Genomic DNA, 25,806 nt, shown 5'->3' on the forward strand with positions numbered 1-25,806 from the left:
GACTTTGTTTGAGTAGGGGTGCTGTCCCAGATCCCACTGAGAGTGCATATAGTGTATACATATTGGTTATTTTGAAACACAGTGGTTTGGGCATCAAAGATTTTGGATAAGGGTGTATGGACCTATATATTTTTTTTCTTGCATTTATATGTTCTTATCCCTCCTAGGCTTCAGAAACTGATTTTGAAATCAGACCTACTCTGGTAGGTTAAGCGTGGAGTTACAACTCAATGTGCTTTAAGTTTAAGGACAATAGAAATTTAAGTGGGGTATCTTCTTTGATCCCCAGGGCATGTATAATCACTATAATCTGGGAACTGACAGGTCAGTGACTAGAACCAGGTTTTAGCTGAACTATAACTAACTGCAAACTTAGGGTAGCATTCAGCTGGGAACCCTGAGGGTCTTAGGAGGAGACCAGTTGAACTGTGAAGTGACAGTAATAGCTTTCCAAGATTGGAACTTTCCAATTGTTGGAACATATTTCTATAATTAATACCACTTGTCCTTTATAGAACATAAACCGTCTTAGCCAAGCTTTTAAAAAACAATATCAAATTGGTAAAATTAAATAAAATCACTCTTCAGTTATATGATTATTACTCATGTTCTTAAGTCTACATTTTTAAAAAAGTATTTATTAAAATAGTGAAGGTTGCAGAAATGGAAAAGCTGACTTGAATTCATATGGAATTGTAAGGAGCCCTGAATAGCCAAAACAATTTTGAAAAAGAACAAAGTTGGAGGACTCACATTTCCTGATTTCAAAATTTACTTCAATGCTACTATAGTAATCAAAACAGTGTGGTAATAACATATGGGTAAACATCTAGACCAGTCCAGAAGTAAATCTATACATCTACAGCCAATGGATTTTTGAAGTGTGCCAAGTACATTCAGTGAAGAAAGAAGAACCTTTTTATTTATTTATTTTTTAAATTTTGTTAACAGGTTGGTGTTCTTCCTGGTTCGTATTTTTATTTATTTTTTATTTTTTTTAACGTTCTTATTTATTTTTGAGACAGAGAGAGACAGAGCATGGACAGGGGAGGGGCAGAGAGAGAGGGAGACACAGAATCAGAAACAGGCTCCAGGCTCCGAGCTGTCAGCACAGAGCCCGATGCGGGGCTCGAACTCACAGATCGTGAGATCATGACCTGAGCCGAAGTCGGATGCTCAACCGACTGAGCCACCCAGGCGCACCAAGAAGAACCTTTTTAACAGATTATGTTGTGACATCTGGATTTCCACATGCACAAAGAATGAAGTTGGACTCAACCTTACATCATATACAAAAATTAACTCAAAATGGATCAACAACTTAAATATAAGAGCTAAAGCTGTAAAACTCTTAGAGGAAAACAGGGGTAAATCTTTATGACCTTGGATTTGGCGGTGGATTCTTAGACATGACACCCAAATCATGAGCAACAATAAAGTAGATACATTGCTGATGGGAATGTGAAATAGTAGAGCCACTGTGGAAAATAATTTGGTGGTTCCTCAAAAAGCTAAACATAAAATTATTATATGATTTAGCAATCCCATTACTAGGTATATACACAGAGGAATTGAAAATGAGACTCAGATACTTGTATGCCATTGTTCACTGCAATATTATTCATAATAGACAAAAGGTGGAAACAACCCAAGTGTCCATCAACAGATGAAGGAATGATAAATAAAATGTGGTTTATTACACACACACATACACACACACACACAGTAGAATATTCAGTCATAGGAAGGAAGGAATTTCTGACACATGCTGCAACACGATGAACCTTGACATCATCATGCTAAGTGAAATAAGCCAGAAACAAAAGGTCAAATATTATATAATTCCACTTACATGAAATATCTAGGAGGCAAATTCATAGGGTCAGGAGTAGATGAGACATTATTATGGCCTGGGCGCAGGGGGAAGTGGGAGTTACTGCTTGGCAGTTACAGAGGTCTCTGATGTGATTAACAAAAAGTGTTGGAAATAGCGGTGATGGTTGCACAATTTGTGAACAGAATGCCACAAAATTGTACACTTAAAAATTGTGAAAATGGCAGTTTTTCTGTTTTTTGTATGTTACTACAGTAAAAATTTTTTAAGATGGTAAAGGAGCTGAGTTGGAATCTGAGAGGTTTGTGACATACATTGGGCTTTTCTGTAAAAGCATTAGCTAATCTGGGTGGGATGTGAGAATGAATAATGTGATGATTGTTCCCAGCTCTCCAAAAGGAGACAAGTTTAACTTCCAGGTATATTTTTGGGGCTGAATTATTGAGGGAGGGTTGTGGGAACAGGGAGAGGCAGTGCATAAGAGGAGCTAAAACACTAATCCTAGAAATATAACAAGACGAAGAAAATTATGCTTATCAGAGCTCTTCTCGGGGATAATATAATAATAATATGTGTCGATGGAAGAAATCCTTAGGGCTGCCACCAGGATAGGGCTGGAAGGGTGAGATGCCCTAGCATCAGATGCCCTCACTGAACTGTGTGAGAAATAAGTCCACCGACCCAACCAAAGAAGGGACATGGAGACTCGGAGCACAGTGAAGTGAGGCTTAATCAGTGTTCTTGCAAGAGCGGGTGTCTGATGATAGGCACACTCGGGGCAGTTACAGCAGACAATATATCTCCTAGTGTGCAAGCCTCCCCTCATTGGCTGAGTACTACAGAGGTGACAGCCTTGCCCGGAAGTTGCCTATGCCCATGTAAGGCAAAAAGTAGTCTGATTGGAATAAATGTACATTCCTGTGAGGTGACGCAGGGACTTCGGTTCTTTGGTGCCTGCTTATTTTAAAGCCCGTGAAAATAAGCCTGTGAAACAGAGAGGGGAAGAACCAGGAAGTGAAATGTCCAAGGGTTGGGGACTCCGTTGTGGGGTAGCGGTGTTCGTACATATTTCCAATAGGTTGTAAACCTATTGTTAGCTAGACAGCACAGCTTTTGTTTGGTATTTCTGAAATTGAATCATCACCCTTTGTCCCTCTTTTGTTTTTCTGTGGAGTCCCTTGTCCTGTGGGAAGAAGCAAATTCCTGTTTGATGCATTGCTAGAGCAGTGGGCAGGTTGGAGGAGAGGCAGAGATCCTCCTTTTCATAAATATCATCAAAATATTTGCAGAATATTATCTTGGAGGGACAGTATGTTATTAGCCTGCTCTGAGTGTGAACATACCTCCCTGTGGCCCAGTGCACTATGTTTCTGGAAGTGCAAAAACTCTTTTATCATTATGTAAGTAATTATATTACATTCTGAAGAATTGAAGAACACTAGTAACTTTTCTAGAATGACAAAGAGTTTATAATTCATTCCATTATTGGTTCACTCACTTATGGAGCCTCTGTTATATACTAGGTATTGTTTCAAATTCTGAGGAGACAAAGTAGAATAAGACCATGACTTTTTGTCTAGGAGCTCATGGTCCAGTAGTGAAGAAAAACAAGTCAGGACCATACACTGTGATGGGGGGGGGGGGTGGACCCCTATGTTTTCCCCAGATTTTGTCTTCTGTGGTGGTGGCCAATTGTGAATGAGTAACTACTATGTGATTATTTAATACCCTGTTCAGTGTAAGCTGCAAATTTGTTTATAATCATTCATTTTTATTTCTCTCTCTTCCATAGTCTAGAGGTCCAACTGAAAAATACTGTATTTTAATAATCAGCAGTTGAGTTTTTGGACACCTATAGTGGTCTGACGGGTTTTACTAGATAATGCAAAGTACTATAGGAGCATGAAGTCGAGGCAAGTAACTTAACTTGGTACATAAATGGTGACATTGAAATAAAAAGGTAAAGAAAGGATAAAATGTGTATATGGGTCAGGGAGAGGGTGAAAGGATGTGCATATCCTTAGGATAGAATATCCTTAGGATGAGGTTAAGTATAAAAAGGATAAAATCTGGTGACCCACCAAACGTCAAGTGACGGAAAGAGAAAAGTGAAGAATGGCTCCCGCTCTGGCTTAGGCAGTTGAATTGATGCCAATACAATACATTAATCAGAAAAGGCAAGCCCAACAGAGGGAACCTTCAGAACAAGGCCATTTTTACCATAATGTAGGAAGAATATGTAGTAATTTTCTAAATCACCTGATGGATAGGACTGAGTTTCAAACAGAGTCAAAATTTGCTTACCCTAACAAACTTGGCATCTTCATGAATGACTTTTTTCCTTTGCCTCTTTTTCTTTCCCCTTCAGCTAATCATCTGAGAGGGAGAGCACTACAAGAGAGCGAGGGAGCGCACTTTTGCCTTAAGAGGGGAAAGGTAGAACTCTAATAGAAACCATCAACTTGAATTTGAAATTGCATTGCAGAAATGATTTGAGGATAATGTCATTTTTTCCCCCATTAAAATATTACCATCATTGAGTGGAAATGCCAGTAATAAACTGGGGTAAAAAAAAAAATGATCCATCCAGATTCAGAAAAATAAGGAAACATTTCCTGAGTCCTATCTCTTTTCATTTCATCGTAAGTAGTAGCCAACAGTGCATAGGACATTGAGGTCATTAAAAAAATATTTGCTGAATTAATGTTATCTTTTTTTACATTTGAATTTATTTTATTATTAACAAAAGCAAATAGTCCAGATAAAAAGTGAGGAGGAAAAATTGGTGCCTAACAAGGTTAAGAATGCCAGAATTTATTAAAGATTGAAGTAAAAAAATAATAATAGCCAATATTTATATAGTACTTCACACTTTTCAGGTCACTTTTATATATGTATCAGTTAATTTGTTCTCTACAATGACCTTGTGATGTAGGAATTATAATTTGCACTTTTATTGATGGGGAAAACAAATTTAGAGTTAAGTGGTGTGCCTGAAGCCACAGAGTTATACTGTGTAGAGGTCTTACAGTTCAAGTCTACTCTCCTGTGTGGTAAAACACAGCCATCTTAGCCTTGAAAGAAACTCTTCTGTCTTTATGTTTTATGTTTCATTATTAACTTTCTTTTCATTTATGGTGACTCTTTGGCCTCATTTTAGAATCTCATTTAACACAACAGGGTCTGTAAGCTACAGGCTTACAACCTCTGGATAATATGGGAAATAGATTTTCCCCTACCTAATTGTCACCAAAATACAGTAGATCCCGCTAGACTGAGGCCAGAGAAAGAGGTACTGGAACCTGGGCACCAACTATGGCTACCACAGGATGACGGTGATGTGGGTTGTAAGATGAAGTGGGTCCACATAATACCTGGAAAGTATGAAGTGATAGGAAATGGTGGCTCAAGTGTGTAGTTAACTTTAAAAATAGTGGTGGTTGGGTAGTAGCATTCAGGTCAAATATCAGATATGTGCTGAGACCAGTTTTCAGAGGCTTCTAGACAAATGGGAGAAGAGTTTCAGGTACAGGACTGCCTGGCACATCATTAGGCATCCTTCCCAATCAGGATGTATGAATATATCCTCATTTTCTAGGTGAATGGGCCATTCCTTTGATATTTCTTTAATTGTACATTGACTAGATCGTGGAATTCCTGAAGACAGTTTCTGTACTTTTTTTTCATCTTGATGTTTGTACTCCTGTCACCTGGTTCCATCCTTGACACATGCCTGTCTTTAGCCATTTGCCTGAGTATTGTATCTGTTTTCTTATTTTGTGGAGCTTTTCCATTAGTTCTAATTGTGCTGGCTATATCAATAAATTTCACTATTCTGTCATTAGTTTTTAAGATACGTTAGTCTGTTATTTGTTAATACTTAGTTGACTTATGTGTGCAATACTATCTTAATTCCTTATCAGGTTACATTTAGCAGTGGTGAGCCCCTTGGAATTATTCACAGCAGCCCAGGAGACAAATCAGTATATTCAAAAAGATGTTCAATTGTGGAAGTGGACAGATTCAGATTCTCATTGTGTCATTTCTGGTCTATTCTGGTAGTTGACTTTAGGCAACTCATAACCTCAAATTTTCATCATCTGTGAAAACAAAGACAAAAATAGGATTAAATAAGATCAGACATTTAGAAGTGCCAGGCACAAAATAAGACACTCAGGAGATTTCTGTTTACATTTTTTCATATCTCTGAGTCTGTGTACATGAACTTAATTTATGGTTATATGCTGCTGTATTTTTTTTTTTACAACATGCTTTTGAATTGTCATTTGTATCCTTTGCACAGCCCCGTGAGATAACAAGGGAAAGTAATTTTACTACCAGCTCCATATAAATAAACTGAGACTAAGTTAATGGCTAGGGGAATGTAGTTAAATTGTAGAATCAGGACTTGAACTCAGTCTGTCCCCTTAAACCATGTCCAGTGCCCTTTGCACCAGATTCATCTATTTTTATCTGCCGTCTCTCTTACGTTCATTGTGTGTCTGATCCTTTCAGTGGCAGCGAATCACCATTTAGACCCACTGACTTCCATGCCTGTCCTCTTAGATAAAGTGTTGAATGCCTAATTCTGATTACTTTTATTGCTAGGGCACCGCTTATCAGGCACTTTGTTTTTTACTTATTAGTTTCCTGAAAGGCTTTTTTGTGTTTTCTGATGAATAATAGATGGTCTATGTTTTAAAATTATAGATAATGGCTCCTTTTATCCCTCACTTTAAATAAGTCTCCAATTGGCTTTGCTGTAGAAGTTCTTGATTTTGCATATGAAATAAAAAGTGTTAGTTACTCCATTTCTTCTAATTGATAGACAAATACTCCTATGAATTGCAGCTTTCTGGTGAGGTTTCCACTGTGTTGTTAGGAACCCATTAATGTGACTAGACTTCTAGATAGTGGGCCCTTCATTTTGTTCTGCCAAATAAGTCAGGACTGGTACCACCAATGACCACATTGCTTTAACCTTATTATTACTAACTGTATTGATAGTTTTTAAAATATGCTATTCTTTTGCTTTTAACTAATTGTGATGTGATTATAAAATTTAGGAAAAGTAGAAATTTAGTGGGTTTCTTTTGCCCCAAACCCTCAATTATTTGACTTGTACCTACACAAACCAGTTGCTAAGTGTGTGTATAGTATTTTCTATAGTATTCCTTTGGCACTCCATAAATCTGTCTAGCTTATAATTAGCTTAAAATTAATATTCATCATGTCTCCATTTCTTTTTCTCAAGAAGAGGGAAACTTGCTTGCCTGGTTCTTCACCAGGGCCTAACAGCACAACGGCTGTGTAAAATTATAAACAACGTAGTGAATGTCAGTTGAACCTGACTTTCAGCTGTCTTTTCATTGTACATCCATACAAAATTCCACTGACAGGTCAAGACTAAAGTTTTTTCACGATACTGGAATAACTAGTTTTTAGTTCTCCAGTCAACTTTTTAACGAAAGTTAGATACAATAGAGGTCCCAAAAACATATTTTTATGTTCCAAATGCTTGAAATTAAATGAACTAATCACGAAGCCATTCAAGTGGTACTTGGGTTGTATAAAGTGAGTCATGGTGACAATACTAAAGATACATTTCAAAATAGTGCATGAAAAATGATTGACATAAGGAAAAAAATAAAATTAACATTTTTACCTTATTAGAATGTTTTTTCCCTGATTCTGCCCTATTTTTCACAAAAAGCCCTCAAAGTGTCACCTTGATTTTGACTATTTTTGCTGAGAAATGAACTTTTTCAGCTGTGTTAGATTACCAGAAATGAGACTATCAAACAGTAACGGGAGCCCTCAGTAGTGGAGGTATAATTATCATATTAGCATCATAAATCATTTGCTTCTCAGCACTGTATTAGGTCACGAGAGCAGCAGCTGCATCTTTGTTCTACCTAGATGATGTTTCACTAAAGCCATTTCTGTTTTTATTCACTCAAATTTACAGTTTCTCCTTTGTGTTGACAGTGAATCTATTAGTTTCCATTACCAGCAGAATAGCTAAAACTATAAATAGTTCTATATTTTCTCTCACAAACCCTTTCACACTGCATAGATACCTTTACTTTGATAGAACATCTGGGCAAATACATCTTGTTTCTTCTCTGTCTTTAGGCAAATGCAAACTTTCTTAAGCCTGCCCTTAAGAAAAAAAGAAAAAGGAAGAAAAGAAAAGAAAAATCCATAGCAGCTCCATCCTATCTTTTGACCTCAGATTCCTGATAGATAAATTGGGCATCTAATTGTAAAGTAATCCAGATAAGATGCAAAAGTCCGATCACTCCATCAGATTTACAATACTCCTTTAAAAAATATCTGCATTATTATGTTTCATTGACTTGCTGGCTCTCCCAAAACACCAATGTATCCTAAATACCACATACATAATTTTTCCATATCTAAATATTATAAAAAGGTTAGCTTTTTTTCTCAATGTAGACCAAGCTGCAAAACACCAGTTTGAAAGAGTGTCATAGCCACTAGTATAAACACATTTTAGCAAGTTCTAGAGGCGGCTTTCAAGAAGGTAATTATCTTGGACCACTGTTGTTCTGATGTTGGAATAAACCAGTTTGCTATGGTACAAGTTGTCTAAGTGTGACAGACTGTGCAGTAACTGCCATAGTTCTCATAGGGTTCTCAAAGGCAAGCACCCTAATTCTGGCATTGCCTGAAGTTCTGTAAGCCTTGGTTCACCTGATCTGTTTCTTGTTTCTGCCTTGGTTTACTTTTAGGGATCCTGTGATGAAGTCAGTTTTTAATCACTTGTTTATGTTGTCTTTATCTACTGGCATTTTTTTTTCCAGTGCATAGGTATACAGTGATCAGATACAGTGGGCAAGATTCTGAGTAAATCTGAAATCTAATCTAGATATTGAGATGTGCCAAACCTAAGATGTGCCATCTTAATGATGTGCCAAACCTAACTATTTGGTAGCTGAATTGTTGGCTGATGTTTTGATTATGTTAAACAGTCACTTAGAAATCTTTTAATCAATCTTCCTGGTTAAGGTTTCTTTTGGGCCACTGAAGGGAATTTTTCTGGATTGATAGGGACTCAACCTTTTCCTTCACAAAAGCCTCTAGTGGATTTTTTTAAATTAGTATGCATTAAAAAAAAGTCACTACAAAGCCAAGATTAACATCACACTTCATAATATTAAAAGTAATTTCTTAACATAATTTAATGCTTATTCCATACTCAGTCTTCCTATTTTTGATAAATATGTCCTTTCCAGCTGGCTTGTCCAAATTAGGATTCAGTTGAGTATCCCATATTGCTAATGGTTTTTGTGATATTGTGATTTATAGTAAGAAATATATATTTGGTCTTCCTCAGTTCCTGGCACAGAGCTCCTACAACTCACATAATTTCCTAAGTGATGAAGTAGGTAACGGTGCCTTTTGTTATGTTGATGAGGTGACTTTGGGAAAGCCTCAAGGTAGCCCCTGGTGGAGGCTGGTTGCTAAGGGAACTCATCACAAGATTAGAGGGTTGAACCTTTCAGTCCCACCCTCTGACCTCCAAGGAGGTGAGAGAAGAAAGATTCAGTCAGTTGCCAAAGGCCAGTGATCAATCAATCATGCCTAAGTAATGAAGCCTGAGTAAAAACCCAGAAGGACTGGATTCGGGGAGCTTCAGGTTGGTGAATGTGTACAGGTATGGGGAGAGTAGTGGCCTCAGAGAGGGCACTGAAGCCTTGTGTCTCTTCTCACATACCTTGCCCTTGTACCTCTTTATCTGGCTGTTCATCTGTGTCCTTTATAATTAATTGGTACATGTAAGTAAATGTTTCTCTGAGTTCTGTGAGCCGCTCTAGCAAATTAACCTGAGAAGAGGGTGGTGGGAGCCTTTGATTTATAGCCGCTCAGTCAGAAGCACAGGCAGGTAACCACCTGGGACTTACTGGTGGCTGTCTTGGGGGACTAAGCCCTTAACCTGTGGAATCTGGTGCTATCTTCAGGTAGATAGCATCAGAATTCAGTTTAATTCTTTGGTGATGTGGGGGGGGGGGGGGAACATACATTGGAGTTATATTCTTTTGGCTGTTTAAATCTCTGCCTTTTTTATGTGGTTGATTTATTGAAGAGGCTAGACCTGCTGATAAATTAGAACATTTATTTAATTTACTTAAATGCTTAAGGTTTATTTAAACACATTTACATATTTAAGAATATTTAAGTTCTTTTAATTAAGAACATTTTCCTACATAGCCCAGATTACATTGTTACACTTATTGATGAGGTTTGGGGTGATAATGAGGTCCAGAGCTGACAGCCAAGAAAGAATCCTTGAAGAGGTCATTGGTGCAAAAAGGTGATTTTATTAAAGCATGGGGACAGGACCCGTGGGCAGAAAGAGCTGTGCTGGGATTGTGAAGAGTGACTGGTTTTATACTGTGGAATTGAGAGAGGTAAAGACCAAAGGGAGGCTTCCAAAGGGACTTTGATACAGTAAAGAGGACTCGGTAAAGAGGACTGGAAGATACCTCAGGCCTTGCTGTTGTCAAGCTAAGGTTGTTTTTCCTCTAGTAAGGCCTTAACATCAGGACGGTAGGGGGTTCCTGGAGAAACGTTTTACTCTGTCTGCCAGAAGTATTTGTCAGTGGGCTGCAGGTTATAAGGAAATTTAATGGTTTCTGCCATTTCCTTCTTGCCTTTGTTCCCCATATCACTATGGAGGGTGATGTTGGGGCTCCAGGAAACTGAGTCTACAGGTTACTGGAGATTAGTCTATTGATAAGATTACCTTTTTCTTATAATTTACCAAGACATTTGTAGAGAGACAAATGGAGACTCGTGGAGAGTCATGGAGACTCATGGCCTGCATGACTGTGATCTCTGTCAGTTAACCATTTGTTTCCTTTCCTTTCCTTTGTCCTTGGGCAGCCAGGAGTGCCTGAGGAATATCACCATATCTCCCCTGGGGTGGGGGGTGGCTGCTGTTAGCTTGTACTTTGCCCTTAGGCTGCCTTATGCTCCCTCATCACTTATCAATACTAATAATTCCTGAATATAATCCAACACAATCAATATTCACATTTTTCTAATTTGTTTTTAAGTCTTCTATATCTGGTCTGTTTAAACCAGGATACAGTCTAGAAGCATGCACTGCAAATGGTTGTTTTGTTTTCTCCATATCTTTTCATCTGGAACAGTCCCTTTTATTTATATCAGGAACTTGTAGACAAGGTGAGACCGGTGTCTCACAGAACAACCCAGCTTCTGGATTTGCTTCCTTTATCCCTTCCACAGGGTGCAGTGACCACTAATCACATGTGGCTGTTAACCTGTTGAAATGTGGCCAGTCCAAATTGAGATGTGTTGTGGGTATAACATACACATTGGCTTTCTAACACTTAGTATAAAAAACGTAAACTATTTCACTAATAAATTTTTATATTGAATACATGTTTATTTTTTTGCTATTTTTTTTAATGTTTATTTAATAATTTTTGAGAGAGAGAGAGAGAGAGAGAGAGAGTGAGTACAAGCAGGGGAGGGGCAGAGAGAGAGGGGAGACACAGAATCTGACGCAGGCTCCAGGCTCCGAGCGGTCAGCACAGAGCCTGACAGGGGGCTCGAACTTGCAGACTACAAGATCATGACCTGGGCTGAAGTCAGACACTTACCTGGCTGAGCCACCCAGTGGCTCTTCTTGAATATATGTTTTTTTGTTTTGTTTCGTTTGTTTTGATATATTGTCAAGTTGGCTAACATATAGCGTATACAGTGTGCTCTTGGCTTTGGGGATGGAGTCCCGTGATTCATTGCTTATATACAACACCCAGTGCTCATCCCAACAAGTGCCCTCCTCGATGCCCATCACCCATTTTTCCCTCTCCCCTCCTCCTCCCCATCAACCTCAGTTTGTTCTCTGTATTTAGATTCTCTATGGTTTGCCTCCCTCTCGGTTTGAAACTATTTTTTACCCCTGAATACATGTTTAAATGTTAATCTGGGTATATCAAGTTACAGAAATCATTTTGCTAAAATTAATTTTACCTGTTTATTTTTCATTTTCTTGATATACCCTACTAGAAAATTTTATTTGGCTCCCAGTGTATTTCTATCCGTGCTATTCAACAGATTTTAAAACAGAAAATTGCTACCCCAAAATGACTCCACATCAGTTCCCTGAGATGTAGTTGAAAAAAGAATATCAACAGGCTGAAATGTTCCTAAGCTAGAGTTTTGTGACATAGTTGTAAACATAGTTGCTGTGTCCTTCCATGTAGAAGGTAAATGATTTTGCATAGATTGAGCCTACAGCTTTTTAAGACTGAGTATCCTAGAAACATGGCCTTGTCCAGTGGATGAAATAGCTACTGAAGATTTTGAGTGTCCCTGATAACTGAAAGTGTTAAATAATGTAAACTTAGAGGTGTGCCATAAATGCTAAATACAGTTGTTAAGCCTGTACTGATGATTTAAAGGCAAAAAAAGTGTATGAGCCAGTGAAAGTTATGCTTTATTTATTTGTTTATTTTTAGTGTTGGAAAACCTTGAACAGACAGTTGTCTCCAGTTTTGGAACACTGGAAAGTCAGCCTGATTTCCAAACCCCAGAATTTGTAAGTACTCCTACTCTATCTTAAATTTGAATTGGTTAGCGAGAGATTTCTCACAAAATGGAGAAAAGGGTTTTTTGTGAAATCTTGCCTTTGGCGCCCATAGATCTGGCACTGTCTCACTTGCAGTGGCTGTGTATTTAAAGCTCCAGTTCTCTGGGGGACAAGTTACTGAACTACATACAGTGCCTTGGCATCATGCTCTGTATGCTTGTTCTTCATACTGCTTGTAAATAGCAAATGGGAACTCTTTCTGCAGGAAAGTAGCATTGTTACTGCCCAGACTCCTCCTTCGTTCGTTAATAGCCTTGGTATCCGTTTCTGCTGTTAGCAACTCTGGAAACCAGTGTTTACTGAGCACATATAGGTGCATTGACCAGTCTGATTCCCATTTCACTCTGGAGCCTACAGTCAGATGTATCTTCTAGGGCTAGGAATATTTTATTGGTTGTTCCTACCAAGAGGGGAACTAAATGCTCTCACTAAATTAGACTCATTAAAGATTAGCCATGGTTCCTACCCTCGAGGAATTAAAAATCTTATTAGATGCTACTGTGGTTTTATTAATGCCTTGTTTAAAGAAAATTAAGCACATAGGATGCCTTGTGCAGAATGTCCTTACTAAATAGATTTTATATTAGGCTCATTTGAAGAGGGGGATGGGAAGAAGTGTTTCTCTGACTCATGTACCATATTATTGCCCCAAATGTATAGGAAAAGCATGCCAGGATCCACCTAGATTTACTTATTTTTGCCCCTTGCTGTAAATGGTTCAGCTACCATGTTAGTAATGCAAAAATCTTTTTTTTTTTTTTTTTGCTTTCTTTTCAAAGTGTGATATACGGTCGCCACTCTAGTAATTGGCAGATCACAAGTGTATTATTGATAAAGACACACAAAAAAAGAACTCATTATGTGTTTTTCCTCTTCTTACTCATTCTTTATGGATTACCTACTCAATTGAACCAAGAGTAAGGAAACTAGGCAGTGCTCTGGACTGAAAAGGGATCGCCCATAAAACTATATCCACAATGCCACTTTATTTCACAGTGTGGGACTCCTGTGGTGTACTAGCAGATTGCCTACTGTGAAAAGCACTTGGATATAATAGAAAGACATAGTATTCAATGACTTCCCTGTTATATTCAATGAGATTTTCAGTGAAGGAAAATTGTGAACGCTCACCAATATTCCCGTATCTTAAAGTAGCAGAGCGACTTTGCAGTTTTTCTAACTTCTACAGTTAGAGCCCCTAAAGCAGAATTGACACAGATGTGTCACATTTGAATGTGAAATTGGCACAGACTCGTGGAGCTGGCCCTTTCTTGTTTCATTTTCTAACTGCTTCTTATTGGTACTCTTTAAACACTATAGGTAGTCTAAAAAGAGCTGTGTGCAATAAAGTGTCGATGTGCTTGGTAAACACCTATTTAGTTCACACTGATTCCCTGTGCAAAAATAAAAGTATTTTTCTCAAGAACAGCTTTTAGTAGGTGATGATGTTTGAGATTGGCGTGCCTCAGCAAAGCCTTTGCAATAGATAGTCTACACTGGTAATTACACTGGTGATGTTATTCAACCTTCAGCATTAACTTCTTGACTCTACTGCATTTTCCTTTCCAAGGGTGAAGCCTAAGCGAGAATAGTCAGGCGTCAAACTTGAGGAGTGCAGAATATACTTCTATTTTGAGAGATTTGTCCTAACAATGGGTCTGAGAACACCCAAGCTGAAAGGAGATTTTTAAGTTAAATCCCCATATTTTTATTTTTCCTTGTCATACTTCAAGAATATCTAGAATCATTAGACCACATTAGTGCAGGTAAAGCTGTTAATAATGGTTTCCTTATATGTGTGGTTGATAACAAGATTTCTAAATGCAGCTATTCTCTTTCTCTAATTGTGTGTCCTACCATGTGTAGTAAGGAGTCTGTGATTTTCTGGTGCTTTATAGATGTTCACACATCCCAAAGAGGGGGAGAGAGGGAGAGGGGGAGAGAGGGAGAGGGAGATGCGTGCCACATCTTTGGGTTACATGTACATGGCTGCTGGTATTTTCTCATCACATCACTGGAGCCCCTGCACTTCCAGTTCCCCAGTAAACGTGTATTTCCCAAACTGCTGTCTCCTTGGAAAACAAACAGGAGATGTATAAAGTGCCTTGGGAACCGAGTACTCTAGGGAATCCAGCATGATGTTTAAGGGTAGCCTTTTTTGTAGGCAGAAAGTTGCAGCATCAGTGAGAACGGGTCGTTCCAGCGTGTAGGCAGGTGGATTGGGCAGATGCCAGGACAAAACCAGGTAAGCTGATCCAAACCAAAAAATTTTAATCAGAAACAGGGGCAAGAGTACAAACCCAGGAGCAGAGGGAGCCTGGCGCAAAGCAAAATTGAAAACAGAAAGAAGGTGGGGAAGGTGGTAAAAGGAGCTGAAATATCAGTGCTGTTTCTCCGTCTGGCATTTGGAAGGTGCATCTTCCGTTTGCGGAGGTGAGCTGAAATAAAGTGAGGCACAGACCGTGCTTGTTCAGACCTTATTCTCAAGTCGTTCAGATTTTAGAAGGATGTTTTCATACAGCGGAGTGTATTTATATAGTCTGGCCAACGTGGAGAACAAAATGCTTATCATTATTTGTTTCCTTCAGGATTTCTGTTGTTCTTTCATTTAAAACAAGGCCTAAGTGAGCAGTGCTGGTCAGGGCGCCTTGGTTACCGGCGTGAGAAGCACATTAAAGCTTTCCTTCACAGCTCAGGTGTCTGTAATGTGACTAGTCAGGCAAAGCCATTGTTGCTGATAGCCTGCGTGAATCATGGGTAAATAAATGCCACTGTGAAGCTCCTGGGTGTCTCCAAGACAGACAGCAGGCCGCCTTTCTCGGAAGGGCCCACCCCGACGCTCCTTCTCAGGGTCCCTGCAGGGTTTGTCCATCGATGACAGGTCCCCTACGTACCTGTGTTGTTCCTCTCCGCCTCTCATTCCACTTCGCAGACCGAGGAGAGTGAGTTTTGCCAAAGTATCTGAAACGCTAGGCTGTGAACAGAGATGTGGACCTAAAGTGCCTGTGTTCTTGCTACCCCAAAGCTTGTGACGTAGCCCCACCTGGAGGTGGGGTGGGTGTGTGGGTGGGGCTCAAGGTGTAAGGGGCCTGGCTGAATGCTGACTTTACAGAGAGTAACTAGCTGATCTCGTTGTGGTAGGACACCATCTTGATCCTGGTTTGTTATTTTGTTCAAATCCAGTGGAAACCTGTTTATAATCTGCTTTATTAACTTAATATTTTATCCTGAATATTTCCCACACTGTTGTTTTTCCAGTTGTATTGGGATATAATTGACATGTAGCACTGTATAAGTTTAAGGTGTTCAGCTCCATGCTGTGGTTTTTTTTTTTTTTTCTCTGACATTATTGTTATCTTCTCTAACATCTGTTCTCTTTTGTTGATGAACTATAATTAATCAACATTGTAATTTTCAGAGCAATTAGTTCAAGGGAGATCTAGTCAAGGAAATGGTGACATAGCCAGATGTTCTGGAACCCTGTGATTGGTGGCCATCATTTAGGGACATGTGTCCTGAAAATAAACTGGCTTCATGATGACAAGCATCAGCCTCTGGAAAAGGAATTTGGCCAAAGTGAGGCTGGGGAATGGTTACAGATAACCTTGTAGAGTTCAGACTTTGAAGTAGAGTCTGCAGAACTAGGCAGGCTGAACCAAGAATAAAGAGGGGCATCTGGGTGGCTCAGTCAGCTGAGCATCTGACTCTTGATTTCAGCTCAGGTCATGGTTCCAGGATCATGGGATCAAGTCTCACATTGAGCCCTGTATCAGACTCCATGCTGAGCATGGAACCTGCTTGAGATATATTCTCTGTCTCTGTCTCTCCCTCTCTCTCCCTTTCTCTCCCCCTCTCTCTCCCCCTCTCTCTCCCCCTCTCTCTCCCCCTCTCTCTCCCTCTCTCTCTCTCTCCCTCTCTCCCCCTCTCCCTCTCCCTCTCTCCCCCTCTCCCTCTCTCCCCCTCTTTGGCCCTCTCCCTTGCTTGTGTGTGTGTATTCACTCTCTCTCTCCAAAATTAAAAAAAAAAAAAAATGAGGATGGGAGCACCTGGTTAGCTCAGTAGGTTAAGCATCCAACTCTTGATTCATGGTTCATGAGATCAAGCCTCGCATTGGTCTGTCTGCTGTTAGCACAGAGTTTGCTTCAGATCCTCTGTCCCGTGCCCCTTGGCCCCTCCCCTGCTTGTGCTGTCTCTCTCTCAAAAAATAAACATTAAAAAAAAAATGAGGATGAGGAGCCATCCACATGGTAATGGAACAGATAAAGGTTTTTCTGCATTGTGGTAGCATTGCAACCTAGGTTTCCCCTGGTACTGTTAATTTCAGGTCTGCTTAAGAGCAAAGGCAATCTGAGGGGTTAGTCCAGAGGCTCATCCGTCATGGCTGGCCCAGAGGACCCCAGGTTCTCTCCAATCCCCAAGGAGTGGGAAAAAAGTAGGGGGAATGTAGGGGAAAGGTTGAGTAATGGTCAAGGCTCTTTCTAGAAACCCTGACTCTGCTGGTACTGACTCAGGAATGCTAATGGGCATGATTGACTTGAGTACACAAGGAGTGAAGAATGTGATGAGGGGAGGAACTCTGTGGACCGGTGAGGAATCTGCTTGTAGCTGGCTGGATGGAAACTGTGGTCCACACAAAAGCACAGAGAAGGAAAGGCAAGGCTGTGGAATTATATTTTATGAGCTGGTTCTCACTAGTAATATCCCCTTTTCCAGCCTTGCCAGAACTTAAGGTTTATGTATAACTCTTCTGGCTTTTTAGAGGCAGGACGATTCTTAACCAGCTCTTGTTTCATACCAGTTGATGAGGTTTTCCTTGGTTTAGCTTCTGCCAAATTTGGAGTAGATTATAGGAGTTTGGGCTGGCAAAAGAATATTAGGATTATCATGGAATAAACCAGGGAAGATGATGAGAGACCACAGGATTTAGGAAGACTAAGCTAAAACATAGACTCGGGAAGATGAGGATCAAAGTGGAACAAAAATACGTCCCCTTCATTTCTCACCTGTGGTTATGTAGAGAGAAGGAGGTCTGAAGAGTCATTATCCTATTTGGGATTTTGTGTAACTGGCTCCCTTTTTGAGGGAATATACTACTTTACAAAAAATACAGTTGATTTCCTGAAATTCAAGTTTGATTGTCTTTAACTAGATGAAAAGACATGTGATCCTTAAAGAGTAAAATGTTAATCTATTTTAGGCACTGTAGTGAATAACAAAAAAATCCCTATACTTGTGGAGCCTACATTTTGGTGGGAGAGACGTAAAAGACAAAATAAATAAGATATATAACATGCCATAACAGGGTAAGTCCTTTAGAGAAAAGTAAGGTAAGGATTATAAGTGTGTGTTAGGGGTGTGGGGGTTGGCTACAGTTTTAAATAGAGTGTTCAGGTGATTTCTCACCAATAGAGTGGTCAGAAGGTGATGAGTCAAAAGACCCGAAAGCAGGAGTGCTGAAGCAGACTATTTGGAAATCTAGATGAAGGGCATTCCAGGCAGAAGGAAGAGCATAGACAAAGGTTCTGAGGTAGGAGTTTGAGATATGTTTGAGGGAATGGAGGGAAGCCAACATGACGAGCAGAATGAAAGGTGGTGAAAATCGTAGATACTGGGGACTTCACTGTAAACACTTTGGTTTCACTGTGACTTGGGAGATCATTTGAGGTAAGCTTTGGGAGGATAAACTGGGGGGTTTTGAGCAGAAGAGGGCCTTGACCTGCCCTGCCCTGTGTTTTAACAGGACCGCTTTGGCTGTGTTGAGAATAGACCATGGAGGAACAAGAGCAGAAGCAGGGGGACCAATGGGACTTTTCAGGAACCCAAGTGAGAGGTGGTGGTGGCTTGGCCCTGAGTGTGACTTATATGGCATTAGTGAGACATACTCAAATTCTCAGTATGTTTTGAAGAACCAATAGGATTTGTTGACAGAGCAGGTGTGAGGTGTGTGAGAAAGAGCAGTCAAGCATGACTCCATGGGTTTTGACCTGGGAGGGGCTGGGGAAGGAGCACTCTGAGGGGAGGGGAGGCGGCGGAAAATAAAAATTCTGTTTTCAACATGGAAGATTTGAGACATCCAAATAGACATGTCGACGTGCAGTAAAATATATGGGTCTGGAGTTAAAGAGAGCTAGAGATGTGGGAATTAGCGCACAGGTGGTGTTGAAAGCTGTGGACTGAATGAGAACAGCAAGAGGCAGGGCGAAGACACCCCGGACTGAGCCCTGGGGACTCCAGTGTTCACAGGTCAGAGACAGGAGGGAGCAGCAGCAGCAGAGTCTGAGAAGGAGGAGCCAGTGAGGCTGGAGGAAAACGAGGAGAGTCCTGGAAGCCAAATGAGGGAAGTAAAAAGTCCGGGGGGAGGGGGGGGGGAGAGTGACCAAATCTGCTGATGAGGATGGGAAATTGGATTTCGCGGTGTGGAGGAGACCTTGACAAGAGAAGGCTCAGCTGAACGGTGGGCTCCAAAACTAGGGAGGATTGAAAACAGGATGGGAGAAAAGGGACTGGATACATAGCATTTAGATAACACTTTCCTTTTTTTTTTTTTTTCTTCTGAACACAAATGCAGAGCAAGAGGTTATTATGGATTAGGATGAAGAGAGGTTTTGTTTGCCTTGTTTTTTGTTTTTGTGTATAGTTAGTGTTAAGATGGCAGGAATTGCCCCTGCCCCACCAGCTGGGTTAGATTGTAGGGCCAGGATGGCGGGCAGAGCTGGTTCCAGGCCCGTGCTCTGCCTGCCTGGGAGCCCTACCAGAATATCCTGTCTTCCTCGGTAAGAGCTGTGGCAACATGCTGTTGTTGGATGGTGTCATCCAGTGTACAGAGGAAGGAGTTCTCCTACCAGGAGATGGCAGCCAGCCTGTGCCTCCCCTGCAGCCATCCCAGCCCATGCCAGGTGCTGACCATTGTGTGTGGGGATGGGGGTGCCCTGCAGGCTGTGGTGAAGCGTTCCTCTGGGGAGTCCGTGGTCCGGTGTGAGATTGACGAGGATGTCATTCAGGTCTCTAAGAAGTTCCTGCTGGGCCTGGCCGTGGGCTCCTCCAGTGCCAAGCTGACCCTATACATGGGCGACGGTTTTGAGTTCATGGAACAGAACCAGGGCACCTTCAATGTTATCCTCACAGACTCCTCAGACCCCATAGGCCCTGCCGAGAGTCTCTTCAAGGAATCCTATTACCTGGACCTCATCGAGGAGATGCGGCAGTTCTGTAGGTCGCTCTTCCCTGTGGTGGCCTATGCTTACTGCACTGTCCCCACCTTCCCCAGTGGCCAGGCAGTCTTCATGCTGGGCAGCAAAAATCTGAGCACCAACTTCTGGAAGCCCATGCAGCAGCTGACACAGAAGCAGGTAGAACAGATGCAGCCGAAATACTACAACTGGGATGTGCACCAGGCAGCCTTTGTCCTGCCCGAGTGTGCTGCCGAGACCCAGGATGATGTAAGCTGAGCCCAGGTGCCACTGCCCAGGACGTTGGGCCAGGGAGCCTCCAGGACTCCTGGGCATGACCAAACCCTTTTGCCCTGCCTGTGTGCCCACCAAGCAAGTGTTACAAGCCCCAGAATGCTGCCCGGTGGGCCCGGCTGGGTGGACGGTCTCTCAATGTGGTGTTCAGCCTCCAGGCTTATACCAGCTGTATATAGCCAAAAACAAACAAACAAACCACAGGAATTACTGTTTGTAAGGTGATGGGAATAATCCAGTAGGGAGAGAAAACCTGACGATGCAGGAGTGAGAAGGAAAAATTTGTGGAATGACATCCTTGAGAAGGCAAGAAAGGAATGGAATCTGGTCCATAAGTGGAGAGGTTGGACACCCTTCATTGCCGTAGAGACCATTCATTCTTATAAAAACACCATATGGGGACCCAGGTGGAATTAGTTCAGTAGTTTTGCTAGTAGGATCTTGTTGCTTTTTCTTGACTGCTTCTTGTTTACCCGTGAAATGAGAAGCAAGACATTAGCTAAGATTGAGGAAGGAAGAGAGGAAGAGACCTGGAGAGAGAGGAGAAGGTGTGACACAGTCATCTGAGAGTGAATGTTCTGGGAAATGTAGTATAATTTCCTGGCAGCACTGAGAGCCCACTTGAGGTTCCTGGTCATGATGAGTGCATGCTTTTCCCATTCAAGTCCAGCTTTGGGGAACAGGTGTACAGTAGGCAACGAGTTTGATTTCACCAACTTGGGGGTTTCTCCCAAGTCAGTTCAGTGAAGCAAGACAAGGTTAAGAGAGTTTCAGGGTGTTTGCAAGAGAGCAGAGGACCAGGGACAGGAGCAGGGTGAGACAATAGGATCAGGAGAGTTAGACCTTAGTGGGGCTTGATAATTTTTGCAGTTGGGGTATTGGAGAGAGTAAACTGGAAAAATAGGAAGAGTTGGTTGGAGAATCTAATCTTTCTCACTGAGGAAGGAATTACAATAACCAGTACAGACAAGGTCTGGGATATGAGCATTGGAATGAGGGGCTGGGGCAATGTGGAGTTGCAAGGACAGGGTGGTGGAAGGATCACATGTGCATGTGGAAATCCGCAAGAATTGTGTCAGGAGAGATGTCTTGGAGAGGTTAACAGTGAGGCAGGGCTTAAATCTTTAAGGAATGAGGGGTGGTGACTCAGGAATGAGTAGATGGCTGCCAAATGAGATGACCAGAGGTAGGAGAGCAATCTGAAGAGGGGCAGGCTAAAAACCAAGAAACAGATGGAAGTGGTGAGTAGCTTTAGGAATTCAGTCTTATCAGGATTTCTCACCCTCAGCACCAAATTTTGGGCTGGATTTCTCTCTGTTGTGGGAGCTGTCCTGTGCATTGTAGGCATTGTAGGGTGTTTAGCAGCATCCTTGGCCTCTACCCATGAGATGCCAGGGTTCTTTACCCACCTGTGACAACCAAATATGCCCAGACATTGATAATGTCCCTGGGAGCAAAATTGCCCTCATTTAAGAACCAGTGAATTACATGAATACTGAAAAAGCATTGGGGTCCCTGGTGTCCTTCCCTAAAGCTCTTTCTAGGGAGTGCCGGGGATGCCATTCTAATCCAGATTAGAGCAGATTATGCAATGAGCAGGAGAAAAAACAAAGTACCTCTCTTTCTAGGAGTTTTACTGTGAAGGGCTGGAGGATGAGAGCGCAGTAAGCGGAGGAGACTCTGGAGAACCAGAGATGATTTCCTTCTGTGGGTCAGATGGAGCCATAAACAGATTTAAATATTGATGAGAAGGATCCATGTGAGGGGAACAACTGACCTAGAGAAAAGAGCGGTCTGAAATGGGCTGTGGAATGGTTTGTAGATGTGGAGGAGTCAACGTTAGATCAGAGGAGCAGCATCTCCAAAGATCCAGGAGCAGCAGGTGGATGCTGCTGGTTTATGATTTGTTGGAGAGAAGCAGAGGGAGTTCTCATCCAACAGCTTCCATTTTCAGCTGCTGAGAGTGAAGAGAACAGTGAGTGCAGGGGCGGAGGTGGGGGGGAGTTGGCACGTTGAACCAGTTGTGAAATAGGAGACCAAGCTGGCTTGGAAAACCTAGGAAAAGTTCTAGGATGTCTGGGCAGTGGCGAGGGCCTGTGTGGGGCTAGCGACCTGAATTTACAACTAAACCAACCTGTGCTGCTGTGCTTTCTCCAGCATCACTCAGACACCACGAAAGCAGGTAGCAGGATTCAGCCCAAGTTAGGGCTTTGCTAGATGGTTGTGATGGAAAGAGCAGAATATTGGCAAGAGTGCTATTAAAATGATGAGCTGGGAAATGTAACTATACAAAAGGAGGGGAGGGAAAGAAATGCAAATCTGCAGATTGGTTAGAAAATGTCACAGGGCCTCTGAGGTCATTGTGCAATTAGGACAGGATGTTAGTGGTGGTCAGAAAGGGGGATTCCTGAGTAAGTGATTTTGGAAAGGCAATTTGTCAAGTAATAACAAGGTCTAGGTTGGGACCGTGGAAGTTAGTGCATGAAAGGGAGAACATCATTGGTGATAAGAAGTCAAGTTACTAAGGGGTCAAGGTGGCCCAGTCATGTCTGTGGATGCAGATGTCCTTCTGGATGAGGGAAAACTTGGAATGGAGAGGGAAATGTGAGCCAGGGGCCAGATTTTCTGTGGGCCGGGAGCGTCAGCTGGCAGGTAGGAGACGATAGGCTCTAGGAAACTCTGGGGTCATACTCTGCTTGCATGGACCTAAGGGGAACTATTTTCATCCCAAGAACATTGAGGACTAATGGTCTGGAAGCAACATATAGAATGAGGTGAATGTCAACCTTACTTTCTTGCCCCGAGTGTGAAAGGTATAAAAGAATAAACAGAGCCAGCTCCCCATATGTCTGCATATTTTTGTTTGCAGGCTTTGTTTCAGAGTGATTGATCAAGTTTTATTTCAAGGTGGGTTCCCACCTTCATCCCCTCCCACCCCCCCTTCCAAATCCAGACGTCATTTTGGTTATTTCTAGCCTAAATGGCCCTGAGGCAAATGAATTGATGCTGGGGCTATTGAGAGATTATAGTTTATTTTATGGGCTGTCCAGAGTCTTTCTGGCTAATCCCAGAAATCCAACTGAAGTACCAAGATCTGCCTCAAGCTCACAAGATCTTCTGGATCTGGAAGACTGGGAATAAGGCAGGGAATCAAGCATTTCTTTACTTGGATTTGTGCTCTTGTATCTTCTACAAAGAAATAGGATGGCTTTGCCTTGTACCTTTTGGCACTAAGTTCACCAAAATAAAAAAGAAAAGGAACTAAACCAAAAAAGGAAACCAAACAAAGGAACGGTGATTTGGCAAAAGGAACTCTCAAAAGAAGAAAGGAGACCAAAGATAGGCTAGTAAGAACTGCTCAGTTGGCCCATTTGCTATGGGAGCAATTCACATGGCATTTCAACTCCGAAAGCATTTTGTACATTTAAGAGCAAAGGGTGAGGGAATGTGTACTTTGCCTGAATATGGAGGGAAGGGGATGTACTCTTTTGCTTTATGTGGCTGATTCCAAAGCTACATTTGTTGATTTGTTAGGATTGGAAGGTAGGAACAAGAATAGGCGGCAGTCCAGCATACAAAATCTCAGTCAAAAATCTTTCTGACTCACTTCTTTGGAATGCAGAATGTATTTTCCCAGAGAAACAGTCATAAATGGTGATTGGACTTCTGGGTCCAGCCAGCCAGACTAGCTAAAGCCAGTTTAACTCAGAGTGCTAACAAAACTGTCATCCCATAATAATAGTTCGCTGAAACACTCCAGTCTTATTTTTTCCATTATTATTAAAATTTTAGAATAAACCTCAAGTCCAGAGTGAGTGCATGAGTGGAACCTTGTGGAAAAAAATGCTTAGCATGATGAGTGGAAGAGAGGATTGGTTTTGAGTTATTTAGATTCTGAAGCAGTGTTCTGTCCAGAATTTGAGGAAGACAGTGTAATGGTATAAGATAACAGACAAGAGCTTATCAGCTTCCATATTCCTTTTGTCTTTTCTGCTAGTGAAGGTGAACTTTAGATTGAAAGGTTCAAGTCCTGGGAAGGAGCTGTAGAAGTCCATGCTAGAGGTGCCTGGGTGGCTGTCTGTTGAGTGTCTGACTTTGGCTCAGGTCATGATCTCACTGTTCCTGAGTTTGGGCCCCATCTCGGACTCAGTGCTGACAACTTGGAGCCTGGAGCCTGCTTCAGATTCTGTCTCTCTGTCTCTCTAAAAAATAAATAAACGTTAAAAAAAAAAAAAAAAGAAGTCCTTGGGACGCCTGGGTGGCTCAGTCGGTTGAGCGTCTGGCTTCGGCTCAGGTCATGATCTCATGGTTCGTGGGTTCAAGCCCCGCATCGGGCTCTGTGCTGACAGCTCGGAGCCTGGAGCCTGCTTCGGATTCTGTGTCTCCCCCTCTCTCTGCTCCTCCCCTGCTCATGCTCGCGCTCGCTCTCTCTCTCTCTCTCTCTTTCCCCTTCAAAAATAAATAAAAACATTAAAAAAAAAAAGTCCATGTTGCGTGAGACTGTTGTAGGAAGGTATATCATTATTCCAAATGAGTTTAAATTTCTTAGCTAGAAAAATTATGTATCAACCAGGGTATTGAAAGAGCAGGTGAATTCGCTCGTGGAATCACAGTTGCTAATGGAGGTGATATGAGGGCTGGGGCAATTACCAGAATAATAGAGGGACAAATGTGACAATTTTCCAGAAGGGGTAGGGTTAGGGTAGAAGTTGGACATAAACTAAATTCTGATAAATGGAGACATTGACACCGGAGTATTACTCTCCAGGAATATCACAAGATGAGATTTTTAAGTGGGTGGTTTGTGAATGTTAGAAAAAGGAAAGGTCATCAGGAGCCAGTGCAAGTTCAATATAAATAAGTCATGTCAGAGCACATTACCTTTTTTTTGTTTTTTAATGAGGGTGATTATAATGGTAGAACAGGAGAAAGCCACAGACATGTTTGTGTTTTTTAAAAATTGGAGTATAGTTGACACATTTTTGTGTGTTTTGAGTTTAGCAAATGGTGTGAACAAAATTGGATTTAAATACAGAATGAAGAAATGTGGACCTAGTGAGAGTATACTTATCTGGGCAATTGATCTTGGTACCAAGACTGTGGAACAATGGCTGGAAATCAATTTCTAGAGGAGACAAAAATCAATATGAATTAAAGTAACGGCCTGCTCCTGATTCACAAATATGTGCTGCCTAAGTACAAATCATAAGAGCTGAAGCTAATGACTGATTATGTGAAAAGACTAGGTGTTTGGCTAATTAAATCTTAGTATGAATCAAGCATGTAATAACAATGTCAAAAAGTTTATGCAAGTTTAGGTTGCATTTGCACCTATGTGTCCAAGACAAAGAAAGTACTAGGCTTCTCCCATTCAGTGTTGGTAAAGCCACTTGGGCCCTCCATTTTAAGGAGGGGAGGCCATGTTGATTGGGGAAAAACAAGTGGTAGATCCTGACACTTAGGCAAAGCAGGACATCAAGTTTAAATATTTGATAATAGCAGTTGGTGGATGGAGTTGCAAAATCTAGTATTAAGACCTATGAATCGGAGGTATAGATAGGCAGACATTTCATTTTAGTGGAAAGATGTTTAATGCTTCAGAGGAGTTTAAATATAGACAGACTGGATAACAATCTAGGCAGATGATGTATGCCTTAACCAGGATGTATCAGTGGGGATGGGAAGGAAGAACATACATGTTTTATGTGTAGCAGGACTTGGTAGCTGATGGCAAGCAGGGAATGACAGAAAGACAGGATGTTTCTGGGAATATAACACCCTAGTAAGTGACTCACTGATGAATCTGAGTTGCTTTTGTTTTATTCCCCCCCCTCTTTCAACCTATTGTCATCATCAGCCACATT

The 25,806-nt window shown here is 41.4% G+C and overlaps 2 protein-coding genes across 4 annotated transcripts in view; both read left to right on the forward strand.

Annotated features, from left to right (window-relative positions):
- The window catches only part of ANO6 (anoctamin 6), a 196,690-nt gene that overhangs the window by 66,481 nt on the left and 104,403 nt on the right, over positions 1-25,806 (forward strand). For all 3 annotated transcript variants that reach the window (XM_047064841.1, XM_047064843.1, XM_047064842.1), the window contains one exon: positions 12,349-12,428. In XM_047064841.1, coding sequence (XP_046920797.1) covers positions 12,349-12,428 — 80 coding nt within the window. The remainder of the gene's footprint in view (positions 1-12,348; positions 12,429-25,806) is intronic.
- Positions 16,857-24,069, forward strand: LOC124501178 (spermidine synthase-like). The gene is given in 3 exon segments (XM_047065163.1): positions 16,857-16,911; positions 19,172-19,307; positions 19,309-24,069. Coding segments are annotated over 3 exon segments (810 nt in total). The 3' UTR covers positions 19,928-24,069.

This window comes from Lynx rufus, unplaced genomic scaffold, assembly GCF_022079265.1.
Source record: "Lynx rufus isolate CCGP_SWC_20201006 ecotype Redwood Valley unplaced genomic scaffold, mLynRuf1.p SCAF_7, whole genome shotgun sequence".
NCBI classification, from domain to species: domain Eukaryota; kingdom Metazoa; phylum Chordata; class Mammalia; order Carnivora; family Felidae; genus Lynx; species Lynx rufus.